Below are 21,391 nucleotides of genomic sequence, written 5' to 3' on the forward strand. Positions count from 1 at the left end.
GCTGGAGGCCTCGAGGCAGAGGTGGGAAGGAGCTGGCCTCCTGCAGTGAGGATCCCTGCAGCTTTCACCTTCTACCATCCCACTTCCCAAAACCGAAGACAGTACACCTCAGTGATCAAGAGCGTGGAGTCCACGCCGGGGAGGAACGATTCTCAGGGGCTTGCTTGCTGTGTGATCTTGGGCAAGCGTCTTAACCTCTCTTTTTTTTTTTTTTTTTTTGAGACGGAGTCTGGCTCTGTCGCCCAGGCTGGAGTACAGTGGCCCGATCTCAGCTCACTGCAAGCTCCGCCTCCCGGGTTCACGCCATTCTCCTGCCTCAGCCTCCCGCGTAGCTGGGACTACAGGCGCCCGCCACCTCGCCCGGCTAATTTTTTGTATTTTTTAGTAGAGACGGGGTTTCACTGGGTTATCCAGGATGGTCTCGATCTCCTGACCTCGTGATCCGCCCGTCTCGGCCTCCCAAAGTGCTGGGATTACAGGCTTGAGCCACCGCGCCCGGCCTTTTTTTTTTTTTTTTTTTTTTTTTTTTTTTGGTCTTAACCTCTCTATGCCTCAGTATCCTCAACTGTAAAATGGGATTTGTTGTGAATCCCATTGACAAATCCCATTGAAAGAGACGATGTACTTAGACCACTTAGCACATACAGTAAGTGCTCAAATAGGAGCTTTTGCATAACCAAAGCAACTGAAAGTGAACTCTTCAGCTCTGTCCAAGAAAGTGAACAATCTCAGGGACCACCAAGAAAGCAGAAGGGGCATTTTTGTACAATTGCACAATGGGAGCAACTTTGAACCCTACCTCACTTATAACTTTCCCTTACACTAGACAAATAGAAAACGCCTATTTATTGTCAGATTTGCACTTTGTTAGCTCTGAATATATGGAGATTGTGAAATGAGGTACTGGAGCTAAAAATTTCCCAGAGAATTTGTTATTCAGTAATTATTCAGGGTCAAATTCCGCAAGGGGTTGAGTTTCTGTTCTCCTTTCAAATATACCAACTTTTAAAAGTGAAGTAAGGAGTGATCAGTGTTTCAGATAAAAAGCAGGGTCTTCAGAGAATTGGATGGTTCTTTTAAAACAATGCTTTTTGCCTGGCGCAGTGGCTCACACTTGTAATCCCAGTACTTTAGGACACTGAAGCGGGTGGATTGCTTGAGCTCAGGAATTCAAGACCAGTCTGGGCAACATGGTGAAACCTCATCTCTACCAAAAATACAAAAACTTAGCTGGGCATGGTGGTGTGTGTCTGTGGTCCCAGCTACTTGGGAGAATCACAAGCCTTAGGGGCCAGGGGATGTCGCATGGAGGTTGCAGTCAGCTGAGATGGGACCACTGTACTCCAACCTGGGTGACAGAGTGAGGCTCCGTTTCAAACAAAAAACAAAACAAAACACAAACAGTGATCTCAAATATTGGCAGCATCAGAAACATCTGAGGCTGGCTAAGTTCAGATTCCAGAGACTAGTTTTGTGGGTCTGGGCTGGGCCTGATATTGCTGCTGCTGGTTCGCCGACTGCAATCGGATGAGCCATCCTTTTACGTTTATTTATTTATTTTGAATAAATAAATAAAGCACTTACTGAGCGCTTAATGAACCACCGCTCCCAGCCGGAGTAGCCACCCTTTGTAGAAATGTCCTGGACCATTTTAATGATTCTCTTTTCAAGAATCCACTTAAATAGAGGTCTGCTGTACAAAGCGAGATACTTACATAGTCACTATTTCCCCCACAATGTTTATGTCTTTTAGATTGCTGACTTACTTTCAGAATTTAAAAGTTGTCATTGTGTATTTCATTTCACCAGAATTGAATACAGTTATTATAACCTCCCCCCCGAAAAAAAGGACTTGTTGAACTCCCCCAATTCCGGGTCTGCTTAAACTCTGTGCTCAGCTCTGGGGGAAGCCTGTCCATGAGGAAGCAGTGGGTCATCATGGGAAGTGAAGTGGGGCCAGCCAAACCAAAAGAAATAGAGCAGACCTGCAAACCCACACCCACTCCCAAAGTCAGTCTATTGTCAGAAAAGCTGAAGCTGCTGGGCACGGGGCTCACACTTGTAATCCCAGCACTTTGGGAGGCCGAGGCATGCGGATCACCTGAGGTTGGGAGTTCGAGACCAGCCTGACCAACTGGGAGAAACCCCGTCTCTACTAAAAATACAAAATTAGCTGGGTGTGGTGGCACATGCCTGTAATCCCAGCTACTCAGGAGGCTAAGGCCGGAGAATTGCTTGAACCCGGGAGGCAGAGGTTGTGATGAGCCGAGATCGCTCCGTTGCACTCCAGCCTGGGCATCAAGAGCGAAACTCTGTCTCAAAAAAAAAAAAAAAAAATTGCTGAGCATGGTGGTGGGCGCCTGTAAGCCTAGCCACTCAGGAGGCTGAGGCAGGTGAATCACTTGAATCCAGGAAGTGGAGGTTGCAGTGAGTCAAGATTGTACCACTGCACTCTCCAGCCTGAGTGACAGAGCAAGACTCCATATCAAAAGAAAAAAAAAAAAAAAAAAGAAAAAAGAAGAAAGGCTGAAGCTACTGGGAGTCTCCAAAACAAAACGCTTGACGTCCAAGACCTTGGGGAACCCCAGCCACCAGGGCCTGTGTGGGGAGCAGGTAAGGGTCACTGGCTGGGGTCAGTAGGCACTCAAGAAGTGCTTGTTGACTAAACGAATAGTAAATGTAATCCGAGGTGACTTTTTAAGGGGGGTGGGACAGAGGGAGCCCAGAGCACTGGTGTAAGAGGTGGCACCCCTTTTTTGGCCTTCTTTGCTTCCTCTTTTCTCTGCCCACTCCCAAGGCCCCATCAGTGATTCTAAGGGGCATCCATTCCCCAGGTTGGGGCACTGGGGAACCTCACTCACCAGGGACAGCTTTCCGGACTTCAGTGTACACTGTCTCTGTGCCCTTCTTTACTAGATCTGGAAAAAGGACAAGGCATAAGTTAGTAGCTGCCTCTGGGAACCAGGTCAGTCCACTGCAGTCATAGGAAAAGGTCTGAGGCTCTGCAGGCAAGGCTGTACCCCACCACTGCACCCCACTAGAACCAGGTCCAGAAGCACCTGGAGACCTTGTCATTTCTGATATTAGAAGATCCTGGCTGGGCGCGGTGGCTCACGCCTGTAATCCCAGCACTTTGGGAGGCTGAGGCGGGCAGATCACTGAGGTCAGGAGTTTGAGACCATCCTGGCCAACATGGCGAAACCCTGTCTCTACTAAAAATTCAAAAAATTAGCCGGGCGTGGTGATGCGTGCCTGTGATCCTAGCTCTTCGGGAGCTAAGGGATGAGAATCGCTTGAACCCAGGATGCAGAGGTTGCAATGAGCCAAGGTTGCAATAAGCCAAGACTGCGCCATTGCATTCCAGCCTGAGCAACAGAGTGAGACACCATCTCAAAAAAAAAAAAGAAGAAGAAGAAGAAGAAGAAGATCTTCGTTTAACCAGCATCACCCCTAGTCTGGGAATAGGAGGTCAGCAGGTCATTGTGGAGCAGGGCCACATGCTCCAGAGGAATCCTGGACCTGAGGGGCCACAGATGGAGGGGCCCCAGCAAGGGCCTGCAGCCTCCAGCTTGGTGGCCCCGTTCCTCTTCCCCTGCCACCGTGACCCTTGTCCAGACACTCTGCCAGGTCCCTCAATGCAGGGTTGGGCTATGGCCTCCCCATCACCTGAGAGCCCAGACCCCGGGATCCAGAACCAGATCCCAAGGTCTGGGTTAGAGCCTGGGGGTTGTCAGTGACCCCAGGAATAGCCAGGACTGAGAACTCTTACAGGGTTAGACAGCTGGGCTGGCTGTTTTCACTGCTGGCTCCTGAAACTCATTGCAGTTTCTGGTTGGATTGGTCTGGGGGGTGGGTCCCTGGTGCTGGTTTTTTTAGCAGCTCCTCAGGGGCTCTACTATGCAGACAAAGCTGAGATCCTCTGGGTTAGACCCTCTCAATAGAGCAGCATGTTGACTGACCCAGGGTGTGGTGTACACCTGGAGGAGACTCAAGGGTGCCCTTCCTGCCATCTGTTTACCTTACACTGGGGTATGGGCACAGGATGTGTACACAAAAATACACAGCGTACACACATGCACACTCATGCACACAATGTATATACATTCTATGTACACTCTCATACAGTGTGTAGGGTATGTCTGCACACATTGTATACACATACAGCATGTACATACACACTGTATGTACAAATATGCAAGCTGGGTGTGCACACACTCATGCACACAGGGTGTGCACACACATACATACCCACCAACCCTGAGGAAACAGGATGGAACCTGGCCACTTCCCAGCTCCTGTCACCTGCACAGAGGCCCAGGAAGCCTCTCTGTAGAAAAGAGCCTGATGTCGTGTGGGCCATTATTCTCCTTTTACAGATGGGGAAAGGGAGCCCCAGATAGGGTAAGGGAATTCCTGTGCCACGGTCAGTGCATTTCCCTCCTCAGAGTGGGTGGCCGGGGTATGACCCTGGACTCTACCTGCACTGAGATGCCCTCGTCTCACCATGCTCCAGGGACACCCCACTCTCACCTCCTGGCCCCACACACACTCCTCCACAGCCAGCACTGCCCTTTCTCCCTGCCCCATTTCCCTGCAACCCTGGTAGAGCTTCACGCATGTACCAACACCCCCACACTTACCCTCCCTCTGTGTCCTGGGACGTTACAGGGCCCCCTGAGCTCCATAGCATGTTGGTGACATTTGTCTACAACACACTGACATGACTTATTCCCAAGACCATCTCCCTGGCACCTCCTCTGGGGCGACAGCTGGGGTCTTGGACATGTCCCATTCCTGGGCTTGCTCAGCTGCCCAGGGGCACCTGTCCAAGTTTGAAGTGACAATAATGGTGGTGGTTCCTGTGTTAGGAACCATTTGTGAGGTGAAAGCCTGGGGGTGGGTCAGATCCCTACAGTTGAACTTGGAGCATTTGGGGAGACTAGGGCCTTACACTGACTTCCCCAGGGCACCAAACAGGATTTGGAACTCAGTAGAGTGACTGAGCCACCAGGGTACCCCACTGCTGGGACAGCAGAGATGCCCACACACCCTTCACTCTCTGTGGCGCCAGATATGGGGGCCTCAAGGGAAGCTGTAGGGATCCCCATCCCTATTGGGGGATCCTCCACATCCCCAAGACACCGTCTGCTTGATGTCAGGCCTGGCCAAGTCACTCACTCAGCAGAATCCTAGCCACCTAGTGTGAACCCCACACTGTGGAAGAGGAAAGGTGATCGGGCCTGGTCCCAGGTTTCAGGAGCTCCAGGCTGCAAGGCAGACAGGTGCACAAACAACGCAGACACTGCAATAAATGCTGCCGAATGCCATGTACCAGGTGCATGGTGCGGGGGCAGTCATGGCCAGCTCACCCTCCGACCCAGGCCTACAGTGGGGGCTGGGGCAGGTGGGGAATAAATGGAGGGAGAGGTCTTGGTGTTTGGGCCTGGGGGCCCAGACACCTTGCACACTTTAGGAACCCCACAGTCCCCAGGCCCACAAGGGGCAGCTGGAGACCTCTCTGGTGGCCTTGGGGATGCTGTGACACTCATCCAGCCAGGGCGGCAGGGGAGGCTTCTGCTTCTTGGTGGAGCTGCTAGAGTTGCAGCTGCTCCCAAATCTGCCCAGCTTAGTGATGGGTGGGCAGGCAGAGTTGTAGCTTATCACTACCTCCCCTCCCCACCCACTCCACGGCAGCAGCTGCCTGCTAATGAGTAAACCAGGCTGGCAGGCTGTTTGTCTCTGCTGTCAGGGATGTTTCCGGATGGGGCTTTATTTTGGCTTCTGTTTTTCTCTGTGTTAACAGAGAAGGAGATGGCTTCAACGTCATGGGGTTTTCCCAGCAATTAGTCTCAGAGCAAACATGCAGCATACCAGGATTTACTGAGTTCCTTCCTGCCCCTCCTCCACCCCAAGTGACTACTTGGTTGGCTGCCACTAGGGTCAGAGCTGGATGTGGTTCCCATCCCCTCCTCCATAGGAGGAAGAAGCCTTGAGAACAGGGAACTGGCTTGGTTAAGACCAGGTCAAATGTACTCACCACTGGCCTTGTACCCACAAAGCCCCTTTTCTTACCTGGTAATACCTGGCTCTCCACCCACAGGAAGGCAGAGAGGGAACACCTGAGGCTCAGGCCTGACCTCCCCCCACACTGCTCCTTAGCTGCCAAGGAGGAGGATGGGTCTAGAAAACTCATATTGAACTCCCAAAAAGCTCTCCATTGCCCCCAAGTGACCCTCCTTACGGGTCTACCTGGACCTCTGCAGCCCACACAGTGTTTGTGCAAATGGGAAAGAGGGGCCAGTTAGGTGATGGCACCCCTGCAGCTGCACAGCGTGGCAAGGAGGACACATGCTGACCACCTCCGCTTCACCCAATCCTGGGGGGTCTCGATACCTCCTAATTTTACAATTTTTTGTAGAAATAAGTTCTTGCTTTGTTGCCCAGGCTGGTCTTGAACGCCTGGGCTCAAGTGATCCTCTCGCCTCTGTCTCCCAAAGTGCTGGCATTACAATACCTCCTTCTTGTCCTTTCAACCCTTCCCCGTCTTTGAGTAAGAAAAAGAAAACCAGGGCCAGGTGCAGCGGTTCATGCTTGTAATCCCAGCACTTTGGGAGGCTGAGGTGGGCAGATCAGTGAAAGTTGGGAGTTCGAGATCAGCCTGGCCAACATGGTGAAACCCTGTCTCTATTAAAAATACAGAATTAGCCAGATGTGGTAGCAGGCACTTGTAATCCCAGCTACTCGGGAGGCTGAGGCAGGAGAATTGCTTGAACCCGGGAGGTGGAGGTTGCAGTGAGCCAAGATCGCACCATTGCACTCCAGTCTGGGCAACAGCACGAGACCCTGCCACACACTCACACACACACACGCACACACACACAGCAGCAGCAGCAGCAGCAGGGCGTAATTAGGTCTCCCATCCTGGCCATTCAATTCTTCATCTGGTGCTGCAATCTGAGTCCAAGATATATCTACAATAGAATCCATACATTGCTAGCTCTGTGCCTGCCCATCCCTCTTGCCTGGTGATAACATACTAGTCTCTCTGCTTCTGTTCTTGCCCTCCTTCAGTCTGTTTTCCATGCCAACCACGAGGACATTTTTTTTCTTTTTTTGAGACGGAGTATCACTCTGTCGCTGAGGCTGGAGTGCAGTGGTACAATCTCGGCTCACTGCAACCTATGCCTCCTGGGTTCAAACAATTCTCCTGCCTCAGACTCCCAAGCAGCCAGGATTACAGGCACATGCCACCATGCTAGGCTAATTTTTGTATTTTTAGTAGAGACAGGGTTTCACCATGTTGGCCAGGCTGGTCTCAAACTCCAGACCTCAGGTGATCCGCCTGCTTCGGCCTCCCAGAGTGTTGGGATTATAGGTGTGAGCCACCGTGCCCGGCCAAGGACATTTTTTAAAGAAGAAAGTTGAAAGCTGTTACTTCCTTGTCTAAATCCTTCCAAAGGCTCTCGAATCCACTTAGAATAGAATGCAAAGAAATCCTCGGAGGCCCTGCATTCTCCCCAGCTTCCTGTGCCTGCCTTCTGTCCTGCTCACTCTGCAGACGCAATGGCCTCCTTTCAAATCTTGGATGAGCCAAGCTCTGAACTGCCTCACACTGCCCTTTCTATTTCCTGGGACTTCCTATTTCCAGGAGGGACACCCCTCCCTCCTGGTGGGGCTACCTTCTTTGCACCCTTCTGGCCCTGCTTAAATGTCACCCCTCGAAGAGGCCTCTTTGGGCCATCCAAGCCAGAAAAGATGTCACCTTTTATGCCTTCTCATCGCACCCTGTTCCTCCCCTTCCAGGCACTTATGATAACCAGCGCCACCCAGCCTTTGCTGCAGTGTGTTCCTGGCTCCCTCTCAGGCTGTCCCTCCACAAGGGAGGATCTGTATGTGCCTGTGCTGCCTTCATAGTGGCTGGTCCATCACGAGCCTTAATCACAATTTGTTATCTCAACAAGTGAATCACTTTACAGTGAAATAAAGAGGAAGAGGCCAGGCATGGTGGTTCATGCCTGTAATCCCAGCACTTTGGGAGGCCAAGGCGGGTGGATCACCCAAGGTCAGGAGTTCGAGACCAGCCTGGCCAAAATGGTGAAACCCTGTCTCTACTAAAAATACAAAAATTAGCCAGGCATGGTGGCGCATGCCTGTAATCCCAGGTACTCGGGAGGCTGAGGCAGGAGAATAGCCTGAACCCGGGAAGCAGAGGAAGCAGTGTGCCGAAATTGTGTCATTACACTTCAGCCTGGGCGACAAGAGCAAGACTGTCTTAAAAAAAAAAAAAAACAAGAGGAAGAGAGCTTCAGGCCTGCCATGTTCCCCACCCCTCTCAGGTCCCGCCTAGACTCGGAAGTGAGTTGTGCAGATTGGGCAGTACACAATCCCCGGGGGCCATTCTGTTGGTAGGCTATGGGAGTGTGCCCCAGTGGTGCAGCATACAGCCCAGCGGCTCTGCGGGGCATTTCCTTACTTTCCTCTGTAAGGAAAGTTCTGTGCATACACCTGCTGACACTCAGCCCAGGCTCAAAAAGGGAAGAAAAGGAGAAGTGCAAGACTCCTCCCAGATCATGGAGCAAGGGGTGATTTCAGGACCCCATTGCCATGTGGTCTGGCTGGCACAGCCTGGAAAACTGCACGCATTCAGCCTGCACAGTCTGGAAAACTGCCCCAGGCCTGCCTGGCTAGGTGGATGCAGCCTGGGGTTAGCCTCAGAGGAAGGGAGACAGATGGCAATGATCCCAGGGAGCTTCCCAGCTGGGCAGGAAGATTCTGAGACTGCTTCCTTTGAACGTGCAGGAGCCACTGTTTCCTTTGAGCGTGCAGGAGTGTGCAGTGACCCCCGGGGACTGTGTACTGCCCAATCTGGATTAGCAAAGGAAGAGGAGGGTTAGGAGATGCATTTTTAATTTTTTTTTAGACACAGTCTTGCTCTGCCGCCCAGGCTGGAAAGCAGGGGCGTGATCTTGGCTCACTGCAACTTCTGCCTCCTGGGTTCAAGCGATTCTTCTGCCTCAGCCTCCCCAGTAGCTTGGATTACAGGCACGCGCCACGACACCCAGCTAATTTTTGTATTTTTAGTAGAGATGGGGTTTCACCGTGTTGGCCAGGCTGGTCTCAAACTCCTGGCCTCAAGTGATCCGCCTGCCTTGGCCCCCCAAAGTACTGGGATTACAGGTGTGAGCCGCCGTGCCTGGCCAGGAGATGCATGTTTTTTATGGTGCCCAAAGCAAATGAGATTGATGTTCTAGCATTTGCTATGAAGCAGCCCACTCTGCATCCATTTCCCCAGCACAGAATCAGAGACAGGGACTTCCAGGCCAGCCTGCCCTTGAGAGAACCACATACACAAAAACAAAACCCAAGGTGTAAAATCAGTGCCACTGCTCACACGGACAGGGATCTTGTGCTTTCAAAAGCCTTTACTTAAGTGTCCCTCTAAATGGCAAAGCACTCGATACCTTGAAACATGCATTTGATTTACACATATTCAGTCTGCACAAGCAACTTTAGGAACACACTGGGTGTGGGCAAGGGGTCTACCTCTGGAAAGGACAAATTGCTCAGTACTTCCTAATTCCCTGGCACTTAGTAAGTGCTTAATAAATCTTACCTATTATTAGTAGTATCATAACTAATAATTATCAAAAATTGGCCAGGTGTGGTGGCTTCTGCCTGTAATCCCAGCACTTTGGGAGACAAAAGTGGGTAGATCGCTTGAACCCAGGAATTTGAGACCAGCCAGGGCAACATGGCGAAACTCTGTCTCTATTTTTCTTTAATTAAGTTTTAAAATTATTGAGGCTGGGTATGGTGGCTCATGCCTGTAATCCCAGCACTTTGGGAGGCTGAGGCGGGTGGATCATTTGAGGTCAGAAGTTCGAATTCACGCTGGCCAACATGGTGAAACCCCATCTCCACTAAAAATACAAAAAAAAAAAAAAATTTGCCGGCTGTGGTGGTGCACACCTGTAATCCCAGCTACTCAGGAGGCTGAGGCGGGAGAATCGCTTGAACCCAGGAGGCAGAGGTTGCAGTGAGCTGAGATTGCATCACTGCACTCCAGCCTGGGCAACAGAGTGAGACTCTGTCTCACCAAAGAAAAAAATATATATATATTATAAAAAATATATAAATAATATAAATATACATAAAATATATTAAAATAAAAATACATAAAATATATTATAAAAATATATTGTATATACACAAAGAAAACATATATATATATATATATTTTTTTTTTTTTTGAGATGGAGTCTTGCTTTGTCACCCAGTCTGGAATGCAGTGGTACAATCTCAGCTCACTGCAACCTCTGCCTTCCAGGTTCAAGCGATTCTCCTGCCTCAGCCTCCTGAGTAGCTGGGATTACAGGTGCCCGCCACCAGAGCCAGCTAATTTTTGTATTTTTAGTAGAGACAGGGTTTCACCATGTTGGTCAGGCTGGTCTCGAACTCCTGACCTCACGTGATCCACGCACCTTGGCCTCCCAAAGTGCTAGGATTACAGGTGTGAGCCACTGTGCCTGGTCTTGTTTTTTTTTTTCTTTTAAATTATTGAAATTTTATAGCTCAGAGACAGGTCCAGGGCCAGGGCCTTTGCTCCTTCCAGTCTTAGCAGGCCGGTAGGTCTGCTAATCACTTCCTTTGGAGTGACTGAGGGTGCACAGACTCTTCTCACTGAACACAGCAGCGCCCCACCCCTGGGGTTTACACCCAAGCCAAAGGCAATGTCTGGGGACTCACTCGAGTGGCACTTACCTTTGTGAGGCTCAGCTAAGGACACTTGCACTTCCGTGTACTGCACATCTGAGGTCAGAGGCTCTGCTCAAAGAAACCACAGCAACTTGTTGTTTAGGTGGAGTCTCTTGTGGGCACGTCAGATCATAGAAGTAGAGACTTTCCTTTCTGGTTTTTTTTTTTTTTTGAGACAGAGTCTCACTGTGTTGCCCAGGCTGGAGTGCAGTGGTGCGATCTTAGCTAACTACAGCCTCCACCTTCTGGATTCAAGTGATTCTCCTGCCTCAGCCTCCTGAGTAGCTGGGATTACAGGTGTGCACCACCACGCCCAGCTAATTTTTGTATTTTTAGTAGAGACAGGGTTAATTTTTGTATTTTTAGTAGAGACAGGGTTAATTTTTGTATTTGTAGTAGAGACAGGGTTAATTTTTGTATTTGTAGTAGAGACAGGGTTAATTTTTGTATTTTTAGTAGAGACAGGGTTTCACCATATTGGCCAGGCTGGTTTTGAACTCCTGACCTCAAGTGATCCGCCCACCTCAGCCTCCCAAAGTGCTGGGATTACAGGCATGAGCCACTGCGCCTGGCCAGATTTTCATTCAGGTTATTAAAGTATTCTGTATTTTGAGGGGGCAGCCAGACACAGGCTTAATTCCATTCGGGATGAGGAAGGGAGTACAAACCCCTGCACTGGTCCAGGAGACAGACACAGGGCCTCGGGGCCCATGGTTTCCTCCCTGACTCCTGTTACCAAGATGTGGAGGGACCCCCTGGCCTAGGTCCCTGTTTCTACAGTGGGGAGACTTGGAACAGGTCAGTAGAGACAGAAAACAGCCCAGTATCAGCCCCAGCAGTTCTCCCAGTTTAGTCTCACTCAAGATGCTGGAAGCCTTCTCCACAGCCACAGGCAAAGCTGCCTCCGAGACCAAGAGGATTTCAGGAAATGGGGAACAGGGGTCACTAGCCTAAAATACTTGGAAGTATGAGGCATACAAGTGAATGAAATCACCCAGGGTACAAGGTGAAAGCTAGAAAAGTAGTTTGTCTTCAAGTCAAAAATATTACTGTTTTGTTTTTAAAGCCCTAAAGAACGGGGACTCTCATCAGCTACCAAAACAATGATTCTGCAGTCAAAGATACATTTCAGGCTGAGTGTGGTGGCTCATGCCTCTAATCCCAGTACTTTGGGAGGCTGAGGCGGGCAGATCACCTGAGGTCAGGAGTTCATCAGCCTGGCCAACATGGTAAAAACTCACCAATACGAAAAATACAAAAATTAACTGGGGGTGGTGACACACACCTGTCATCCCAGCTACTTGGGAGGCTGAGGCACAAGAATGGCTTGAACCCAGTAGGCAGAGGCTGTAGTGAGCCGAGATTGTGCCACTGTACTCCAGCTTGCGCGACAGAGTAAGACTCTGTATAAAAAAAAAAAAAAAAAAAAAAAAAAAAAAAAAAAAAGAGCCAGGCGCAGTGGCTCACACCTGCAATTCCAGCATTTTGGGAGGCTGAGGCAGGCGGATAACGAGGTCAGGAGTTCAAGACCAGCCTGGCCAAAACAGTGAAACCCTGTCTCTACTAAAAATACAAAAATTAGCTGGGCGTGGTGGCGGGCGCCTGTAGTCCTGGTTACTTGGGAGGCTGAGGCAGGAGAATTGCTTGAACCTGGGAGGTGGAGGTTGCAGTGAGTCGAGATCGCACCACTGCACTCCAGCCTGGGTGACAGAACAAGACTCTTGTCTCAAGAAAAAAAAAAAGAAAGAAAGGAAGAGATCTTAACGGAATCCTTTCTCTTCCTTAGGAGCCTTAGCTCCCATGGCAGCAGCCCAGGGCAAAAGGAATTTTGAAAAATGATTTAGTCCAATCCCTCAGTGCTTCAGGCAGAAGAGAGCAGTACAATTGTCTTTAAAAATCACCACCTCAATACCCAAGAGAAAAGAGGTCCCACTGCCTTACCCAGTAGCCCATTATGAGTCAGGAAGTTGTTTTTTGGATATAACCCAGTTCTTCCCTACTTTGATTTAGGTGACTTTCCTACTGAGGACACTAGATAGCATCTCTGGTGAAAGCAACTAGCCACCTCCCTTGACGCATCAGCTGGGTACAGGGCCATTAAGAGAGGTGGGAAATTATCCACAGTCCTTCAGGTTTTAGTTTTCTTTTCCTGTGAGTCTTTTTTTTTTTTAATGTAAAAGTTGGTTCTAATAAAAACATGTAATTAGATAATTACCTTTATTATCATTTATTGGTTTCATTGCATGGTTTCCGACATCATCATTGTGACCTAGTTGAAAAATAACAAGTAGAATGAGTGACAAGGGAAATTCTAGTTTTCTAAAACCTTTTAAAAATTCAGTGCCCCCAACAAAGTCAAGTCTGATTTATTCAGTGTAGTGACAGTCAGCATTGTTTCTGAGTCCTGGGTCCCCTCGTTGGTCTCCCTGTGGCCTCCATTTGACCTACTGTGTAGTCTTTTTCTTTTTCTTTTTTTTTTTTTTTGAGACGATGTCTTGCTCTGTTACCCAGGCTGGAGTGCAGTGGTGCGATCTTGGCTTACTGCAGCCTCTTCCTCCTGGGTTCCAGCAATTCTCCTGCCTCAGCCTCCTGGGTAGCTGGGATTATAGGAGTGCACCACCACACCCGGCTGCTTTTTGTATTTTTAGTAGAGTCGGGATTTCACCATGTTGGCCAGGCTGGTCTCAAACTCCTGACCTCATGTGATCTGCCCGCCTTGGCCTCCCAAAGTGCTGGGATTACAGTCGTGAGCCACCGTGCCAGGCCTGTGTGGTCTTTTTCTAACACTGGTGGGACGTCTACCATCCCATGGCAGAGGCACTTCTGTTTGTGAACTATTTGGAATTCAGAATTGTTCAATGTGAGCAAGTTCATGAGAAATTCTGGAAGGGACCAGCTAGTACTCATAAACATGAAGGACATTAGTTAATTAAGCCTGTCTAGTTGGAGAACTGGATTGATGAAAACATAGTTTAAAGAAATAGCAGTATCTCCAGGTTATCATCTCAGTGGGCATGGACAAAGACCACTTTTGTCTTTTTTTTTTAATTAAGTTGTCCTTTATTACAAAGAATTCTTACAAATGTCACAAATACTATTCTTGAACACACGGTTTTCCATCATGTATTTGAATTAATTACTATCATAATTATTAAAATATATTTATAAATTGAAATAATCTATGCAGAGATGATATAATAAGAATTGGAGTATTTGGAAATTTGGAGAAAAATCTTATTTTCATATAAACCTATATCAACATTTAATTTAGTTAAATGTTGTACTTATATATAAATAATACAAATCACCGACAGAAGCCCCTTATGCCAAAAAGGTATTATTTTTTCTGTAGCAGTAGATTACTTTTTGGTAAATATTTACCTTTTTTTTTTTTTTTTTTTAAGAGATGGGGGGTCTCATTTTGTTGCACAGGCTGGTCTTGAACTCCTGGCCTCAAGTGATCCTCCCACCTCAGCTTCCCAAAGAGCTGGGATTATAGGCATAAACTACCATGCCTGGCCTGAATATAGTTCCTTCCTTCCTTCCTTCCTTCCTTCCTTCCTTCCTTCCTTCCTTCCTTTCTTTTTCTTTCTTTCTTTGAGATGGAGTTTCACTCTTGTTGCTCAGGCTGGAGTGCAATGTTGTGATCTCAGGTCACTGCAACCTCCGCCTCCCAGGTTCAAGCGATTCTCCTGCCTCAGCCTCCTGAGTAGCTGGGATTACAAGCATGCACACCATGCCTGGCTAATTTTTTGCATTTCTAGTAGAGACAGGGTTACACCATGTTGGCCAGGGTGGTTTTAGACTCCTGACCTCAAGTGATCCACCTGCCTCGGCCTCCCAAAGTGTTGAAATTACAGGCATGAGCCACCACGCACAGCCTAGAATATAGTTTCTTAAACAATATATTTGCTCTTTTCTATTTACTGACACACTACTTTTATTACTACAAATATTTTATTTTCCTTTTTTAAAGTTTATGACTCAGTACTATATGAATTACTCAATTCTGAAAACATATTTCTCAAGCAAAATATGTCTCTGTAAAAGGTATATCCTAAAAATTTCTTATTTTGTGAGATACTTATAGAATTAGAAAAGAACGTGAGCATTCTCTGACCAAACCTGCTGATAAAGCAATAAAAGTGGCTGGGCTCAGCGGCTCACACCCGTAATCCAGTACTTTGGGAGGCCAAGGCAGAAGGATTGCTTAAGCCCAGGAGTCTGAAACTAGTGGATTGTAGAGTGCCATCTCTACAAAAAATAAAAATTAGCTGGGCATGGTGGTGCATGCCTGTGATCCCAGCTACTCAGGAGGTTGAGATGGGAGGATCACCTCAGCCTGGGAGGTAGAGGCTGCAGTGAGGTGAGATTGCACCACTGCAGGCCTAGGAAGACCCTGTGAAAGGAAAGAAAGGAAGGAGAGGGGAGGGGAGGGGAGGGGAGGGGAGGGGGAGGGGAGGGGAGGGGAGGGGAGGGGAGGGGGAGGGGAGGGGAGGGCAGGGGAGGGGGAGGGGAGGGGAGGGGAAGGGAAGGGAAGGGAAGGGAAGAAGGGAGGGAGGGAGGGAGGGAGGGAGGAAGGAAGGAAGGAAGGAAGGAAGGAAGGAAGGAAGGAAGGAAGGAAAGAGAAGAAGGGAAGAAAGAAAGAAGGAAAGAAGGAAGGAAGGAAGAAAGAAAAGAGGAAGAGTGTTCCAAATTTGGTCTGGGACAGGACTTTTTGTGTGATGTAATTATAGCCCCCTCTGGGAAGTAAGTAGCATCCCTGCTGAAATGCTTGAGCAATTTTCTTACTAAGCTGGGATTAAGAACTCCTAGGACTGGCTATCATTCAGCTGAGCTGACCCTGATGCTAGTGATGAGCCTTATGACTAGATATTTCTTAATTGGAACACTTTTTTTTTTATGCCTCTACTAAGAGAATATTGAAATTGCTTTCCCTTTGTGGCAAATTTGAAGGAAAACTGTCTTGTGCTTGTAATACTTCCATCTAAGAAGGTGTTTTACCAGTGTTTTCATTCAATATCTGGTCTCTGTCTTGAAAATGGAGAATGATAATATTATGCTGGAACAATGTCAAAGTCTTTGAAGGTAACAAGGCGTTATGATTATTCTCCATCTTTCATCTACGGGGAGTTTAGAAGGTGGCGAAGTTAGAATAAAATGTGCTACCTTTCCTTTTACGTTCCTGTATATTAGCTCACGGCCCAGTGGCTGATGAGATGAAGTACGCTGTTGAAGCCAGGGTTTCTCTTCCAACTGCATTCCCACTACTTACAAATTCTGCTTCTGAGAGGGATAAGGAAGTGTGTAGCAAGCTGGGGAAAATTAGCAATGGCAGGAGACCATGACTTTACCGTAGTGACTGTTAGCTTCCATACTGGGATCTGACATTTTCTCGTTGTTGGAGTTCAGAAGTGGTACTGCTGGCCTTAAAATGAAATATAAAAAGGGAAAACAACATATAGATATATTTCTTGTTGTTATTCTAACCCCAAACCAATGAAGTAATCAAAGGAAGATCATGAGAAAACCAGGAAGAGTTTTCCAAGGTAAGGAAAACTTAACTCACTCTCTCATTTGGAAAACTAATATTTTTTGGTAGCTCCAAGGATTATGTGAAAAAACTTTTTTTTTTTTTAGACAGAGTCTCACTCTGTTGTCCAGGCTGGAGTGCAGCAGTGCAATCTTGCCTCACTGCAGCCTCTGCCTCCTGGGTTCAAGCGATTCTCATGCCTCAGCCTCCCAAGTAGCTGGGATTTCAGGAGTGCACCACCATGCCTGGTTACTTTTTGTATTTTTAGTAGAGATGGGGTTTCACCATGTTGGCCAGGCGGGTCTTGAACTCCTGACCTCAGGTGATCTGCCCGCCTTGGCATCCCAAGGTGCTGGGATTACAGGCGCGAGCCACCATGCTTGGCAGTGATAAAACTTTTTCCTATTAAAATAAGTATCAGGACCAAAGGGGACATGAATACCGGGAGTCCTTCACAGTCTACTCCCAAGCCCCTGAATTCCTTATGCTGTGCTACTGTTTCTCTCTGGAACAGAGCAATCATTTCTATACTTTTGGATTTCAGATTTCAGGAACTGTAAAGGTAGTAAAACTGTTTTTTAAATGCCAACTCTATTTTGCCAAATTAAAAAAAATCATCTACTGCCATTATAATTTCATAAGGAAAAGGAGATTTCACAAATAATCATGTAGGAAGGACATGATCTCAGAATAAAAGCCATTCCTCCCCATGAAAGGACAATTGGCAACCTTCCACTGAGATATGCGCGCGCGCGTGCGTACACACACACACACACACACACACACACACACACAAAACTCACACCCAAGGAAGGCCTATATTTTTCTGAGTTTGCCAGAGCCACTGAAAACTTCCTAATGACCAGAACCTCGCTTCAGACATGTCCACTGTGCTCACAGAGCAGCCGCCCCCTTCTTACAACTACACTCACCTGGACATTTCCACTGGCATCTGCTTGGCTTTAAAAAAGAAAAAGAAAAATCAAAGTCAGTATATGGTGCCCACCTCCATACTACTCTAATGGCCAAAACGCCAATTACTTTGCACTAACCTAATAGATAGAAAACACTTTCTTTTCTTTCTTTTACTCCTAGTAAGCTGTGAAGGAACACTCTTTTCAACTACATTTGACTTTCCAGAAGATTGAACACCCAGAAAAAGAGAGAAAAGGAAGCCAAACATATTCACTCTTTTACAAAAGACAGAAAAGAAAGAGGTATTCTCTTGGTTTTATATCAAGATATTTCCCCAGAAACATGATCTCTTGACTATTTTAGCCAGAAGTGATTTTTGTTAGTGAAATGTGATGGAAAAAGAGACAATGACACAGGAATCAGATCAGCCAGATAAGCAGGCAGCTCTCTCCCTCTCTTTCTCTCTCTCTCTCTTTTTGAGACAGAGTCTTGCTCTGTTGCCCAGGCCGGAGTACAGTGGTATGATCTGGGCTCACTGGGTTCAAGGGATTCTCCTGCCTCAGCCTCCCGAGTAGCTGCGATTACAGGCGCCCATCACCACGTCTGGCCAATTTTTGTACTTTTAGTAGAGATCGGGGTTTCGCCATGTTGTCCCAACTAGTCTTGAACTCTTGACCTCAAGTGATCCACCTGCCTTGGCTCCCAAAGTGCTGGAATTACAGGTGTGAGCCACCGTGCCTGACCACTCTCTTTGATTCCAGATAATTACAAAAAGTAAAGGCCAAATCAATCCCTGCACTTGGAACTCGAAGCTGGCCTGAGACCAATGCGAGGGTGTTGCTCTGTCTTCCCTGATGGGTAGCAGCTTTCCTGACAAAACCCAGGGCCCCTCCTCATCCCATCTGCCCCTCCCATCCTAGGCAGCAGCACCAGAGGCTCCAAAAGAACCTACCTTATCCCACAAAAAATTTTTTGCAGAATTTACTGATGCTCTGCCCTTTTCCTTGAGTCTTGGACAGCTGACTCTGATTCCTGGTTATTGAGTGGTCCTGGCTGCTCAGCTGGGCTTACTTAGCTAACCCCAAGCATAGGGTAGAAGTCATAGCACAACTGCCAGGTTAATTACTAAGCAATCAATGTGTGTGTGTAACATGTGGGTGTTATGCGCATGTATGTGTCTCCAAGACACTTGCATCCCACTCTGCATGCATTACAGGACTAGGTGTGGACAAATCTACAGAAATGGCTTCTTCTAACCACACGAAGATGCAATTTCCCCCCAAATTTATCTTTTCTGGTTTGCCCAACGAGGAAAGTAATAGCTTTCGTTTTTGCCTAGCTGAATCCAGGGGTCGGAAAAGCACCACGTATCCCTGGCTGGTTTCCTGGCAAGGACGACCAGTCAGTATGGAAGGAAAGAACTATGCTCACCCTTGGCTTTCCTCAGAAAATAACATTTGGCCCCAATGATCAAGAAAGCAATGATCACTCCGATGACAACCACTGCAATAAGTCCTTTCTTCCATGCGGCAAGAACGACTGAAAAACAAAACAAAAAAAATTTTTTTTTTTTTATATAGGCTCTTCCTCTACCAGGAAGACATAACATCAGGCTTAAGCAACAAAAGTCAGACTGATTCTCACAGCTCTTGTAACTGGCAGCTTGCCAAATACCTCTGAGGGATTCTGCACTCAGAGCTGGTGCAGAAATGATTGTTTCTGCTACAAATAGAGGTCAGCTCTGGTCCTCAAGGAGGGAACAAACCAGCTTTGCTGGGGTAGACTTTTTTTTCTTTCTTTTTTGAAACAGGGTCTCACTCTGTCACCCAGGCTAGAGGCTGATCACAGCTCACTGCAGCCTCAACTTCCCGGGCTTGAGCAATCTTCCCACCTCAGCCTCCCGAGTAGCTGAGACTACAGGAGCACACCACCACACTCGGCTATTTTTTGTTGGTTTGATTTTTGAGGCAGAGTCTTGCTCTGTTGCCCAGGCTGGAGTGCAGTGGGGCAACCTCTGCTTACTGCAACCTCTGCCTTCTGGGTTCAAGTGTTTCTCATGTCTCAGCCTCCCGAGTAGCTGGGATTACAGGTATCAGCCACTGCGCCCAGCCTATTTTTGTACTTTTCGTAGAGACGGGGTTTCACCATGCTGCCCAGGCTGGTCTCCAACTCCAGGGCCCAAGTGGAGTAGACTCCTTTTTGGCGTGTATGTTCAGTCCTCTTCCTCTCCAGGAAACCACCCCCACCCACATAAGTGGGCTCCCCAACCATGTCTGTTCTGCGTGACCCAATCCACTTGGCCACAGGTGGTCTGTGGGTAGATGTCTGACCCAAGGTGACTCAATGGTGAGTCTTCCAAGAATTTGTAATTGGAACAATGTGACATTCTTCCAATTCCTTATAATAATCAATTCCTCTTTTTTACTTAATTCTAGTGGGTTTCTGTCACTTGCAACCAAGAGCCTGGAGGACGTTAAGTCTCCTAGCCTTCAGTCACAAGAGCTAAACTCCCCCCAACTCCCTCTTACAAGGGGTGTGTTTTCTGGTCTTGCCCTTGGGAGCCCACAGCACAGCTTGCTGTGGAGACCCTGACTCACCTCTGACTGTCAGTATTTTGCTTCTGGGGACACTGGAGGCATGGTTGGCTCTGTTGAAGGCTGTGCAGTAATACTCCCCCTCCTGCTCCTTGCTAGCCTTCGGCTTGGTCCAAAATTCCTGGGTGGCATTCAAGGTCGTTTGGTGGAAGGGTTTGCCCTCCTTTTCCCTGTAAAACCTATAGGTGATGGGACCAGATCCTTCATTCACAGCGCATTGCAGCACAATGTCCTCTCCAGACTCCACAACCTTATTTGACAGGATAGAAATCTGGACCTCATCCACTGGGGCTGAAAAAGCAGGAAAAGGATTCACACTGAGCAAAGAAGGGCAGAGGAAGAGGAACATGAGACAGCCACCACTCAACTTTTTTTTTTTCCTCTGAGACAGAGTCCCACTCTTGTCACCCAGGCTGGAGTGCAGTGACGTAATCTCGGCTTACTGCAACCTCTGCCTCCTGGGTTCAAGCAAATCTCCTGCCTCAGCCTCCCAAATAGCTGGAATGACAAGTGCGCACCACCAGGCCCGGCTAACTTTTTGGATTTTGTTGTTGTTGTTGTTGTTGTTTTAGAGATGGGGTTTTGCCCTGTTGGCCAGGCTGGTCTTGAACTCCTGACCTCAAGTGATTTGCCCACCTTGGCCTTCCAAAATGCTGGGATTACAGGCATGAGACACCGTGCCAGGCCACAAACAATCTTGACCCACTGCCTTCTCCAGCTATCGGCCATTTTTTCTCCTTTTTCCTTTATGCTTTGACACCCTTATTTCCCACTTTCTTGTTACCCCTGAAATCTGACTGCACTCTTGTGTAGTCATGATCTTGTGACACTGCACTTTATCTCAAGTTTTGAAGAAACTGGGAAGGTCACCTGATTCCCCAACCAATGTCCCTGAGTCCCCTGCAGATTAAATTCAGTGGTAGATGCTCTTCCTCCAGGCTTCCAACCTCGGGCTCTCCACAGCTTTGCTGCTGCCCAGGTTTTACTGTGGAACTCAGCTTTTTCTGGGCTTCTGGGCTTCCTCATGACTCTGATTCTCTTCCTTTCTTACCTGGCACCCCTTTCTTATTCACTGGTTATTCTTTGTTTTGCCCTGAAGTATGAACTTTTTGTAAAATTCAGTCCTCCGTTTTCCGTCCCCATTCTCCTCCTGGGTGATTTCATCTACATGCAGAGCTTCTGTCTCCAAGCCACTGATGCCTAAACCTATGGCTCCAGTCCAAGTTACTTTCCTGAACTCCAAGTTTCCCTTTTCACCTGGGCATTTCCACCTGGAAGCCCAGCCAGCCTCCCTCCCTGTAGGTCCAAGCAGAACTCGGCTACCTCCTGTATCTGCTTTTCCTAGCTCCATCCTCAACTACCAAAATTCAGATCCTAAATTGTCTTCCCAAGTAGACTTTCCTTCTAGTGTGAGAGCAGATGGTCAGCAGATGGTATTGTGACTTATGAGTCACTCTGCTGTGAGTGCAGGCTGTGGTAAGACAACGGAAGAAGCCACGCTCCGGGCCTGGGACACCAGTGGGCTCAAATCCCAGTCCTACCACCCACCAGCTATCTGCCCTAAGCCTCACCTGCGTCATGATAGAACAATGAC

The 21,391-nt window shown here is 48.0% G+C and overlaps 1 protein-coding gene across 11 annotated transcripts in view; it reads right to left on the bottom strand.

The window, feature by feature from the left end:
• Window positions 1–21,391, bottom strand: part of PECAM1 (platelet and endothelial cell adhesion molecule 1) — a 75,298-nt gene that overhangs the window by 16,433 nt on the left and 37,474 nt on the right. For 6 of the 11 annotated variants that reach the window (XM_074020124.1, XM_005584701.4, XM_045374585.2 and 3 more), the window contains 7 exons: window positions 19,801–20,088; window positions 18,635–18,742; window positions 17,221–17,248; window positions 16,110–16,183; window positions 12,971–13,024; window positions 10,762–10,824; window positions 2,862–2,918 (listed from right to left, as the gene is read on the bottom strand). In XM_074020124.1, coding sequence (XP_073876225.1) covers window positions 2,862–2,918; window positions 10,762–10,824; window positions 12,971–13,024; window positions 16,110–16,183; window positions 17,221–17,248; window positions 18,635–18,742; window positions 19,801–20,088 — 672 coding nt within the window. The remainder of the gene's footprint in view (window positions 1–2,861; window positions 2,919–10,761; window positions 10,825–12,970; window positions 13,025–16,109; window positions 16,184–17,220; window positions 17,249–18,634; window positions 18,743–19,800; window positions 20,089–21,391) is intronic. The other 5 variants (XM_074020126.1, XM_005584707.4, XM_005584706.4 and 2 more) reach the window with 2 other exon arrangements.

Source organism: Macaca fascicularis, chromosome 16, assembly GCF_037993035.2.
Source record: "Macaca fascicularis isolate 582-1 chromosome 16, T2T-MFA8v1.1".
Taxonomy (NCBI): Eukaryota; Metazoa; Chordata; class Mammalia; order Primates; family Cercopithecidae; genus Macaca; species Macaca fascicularis.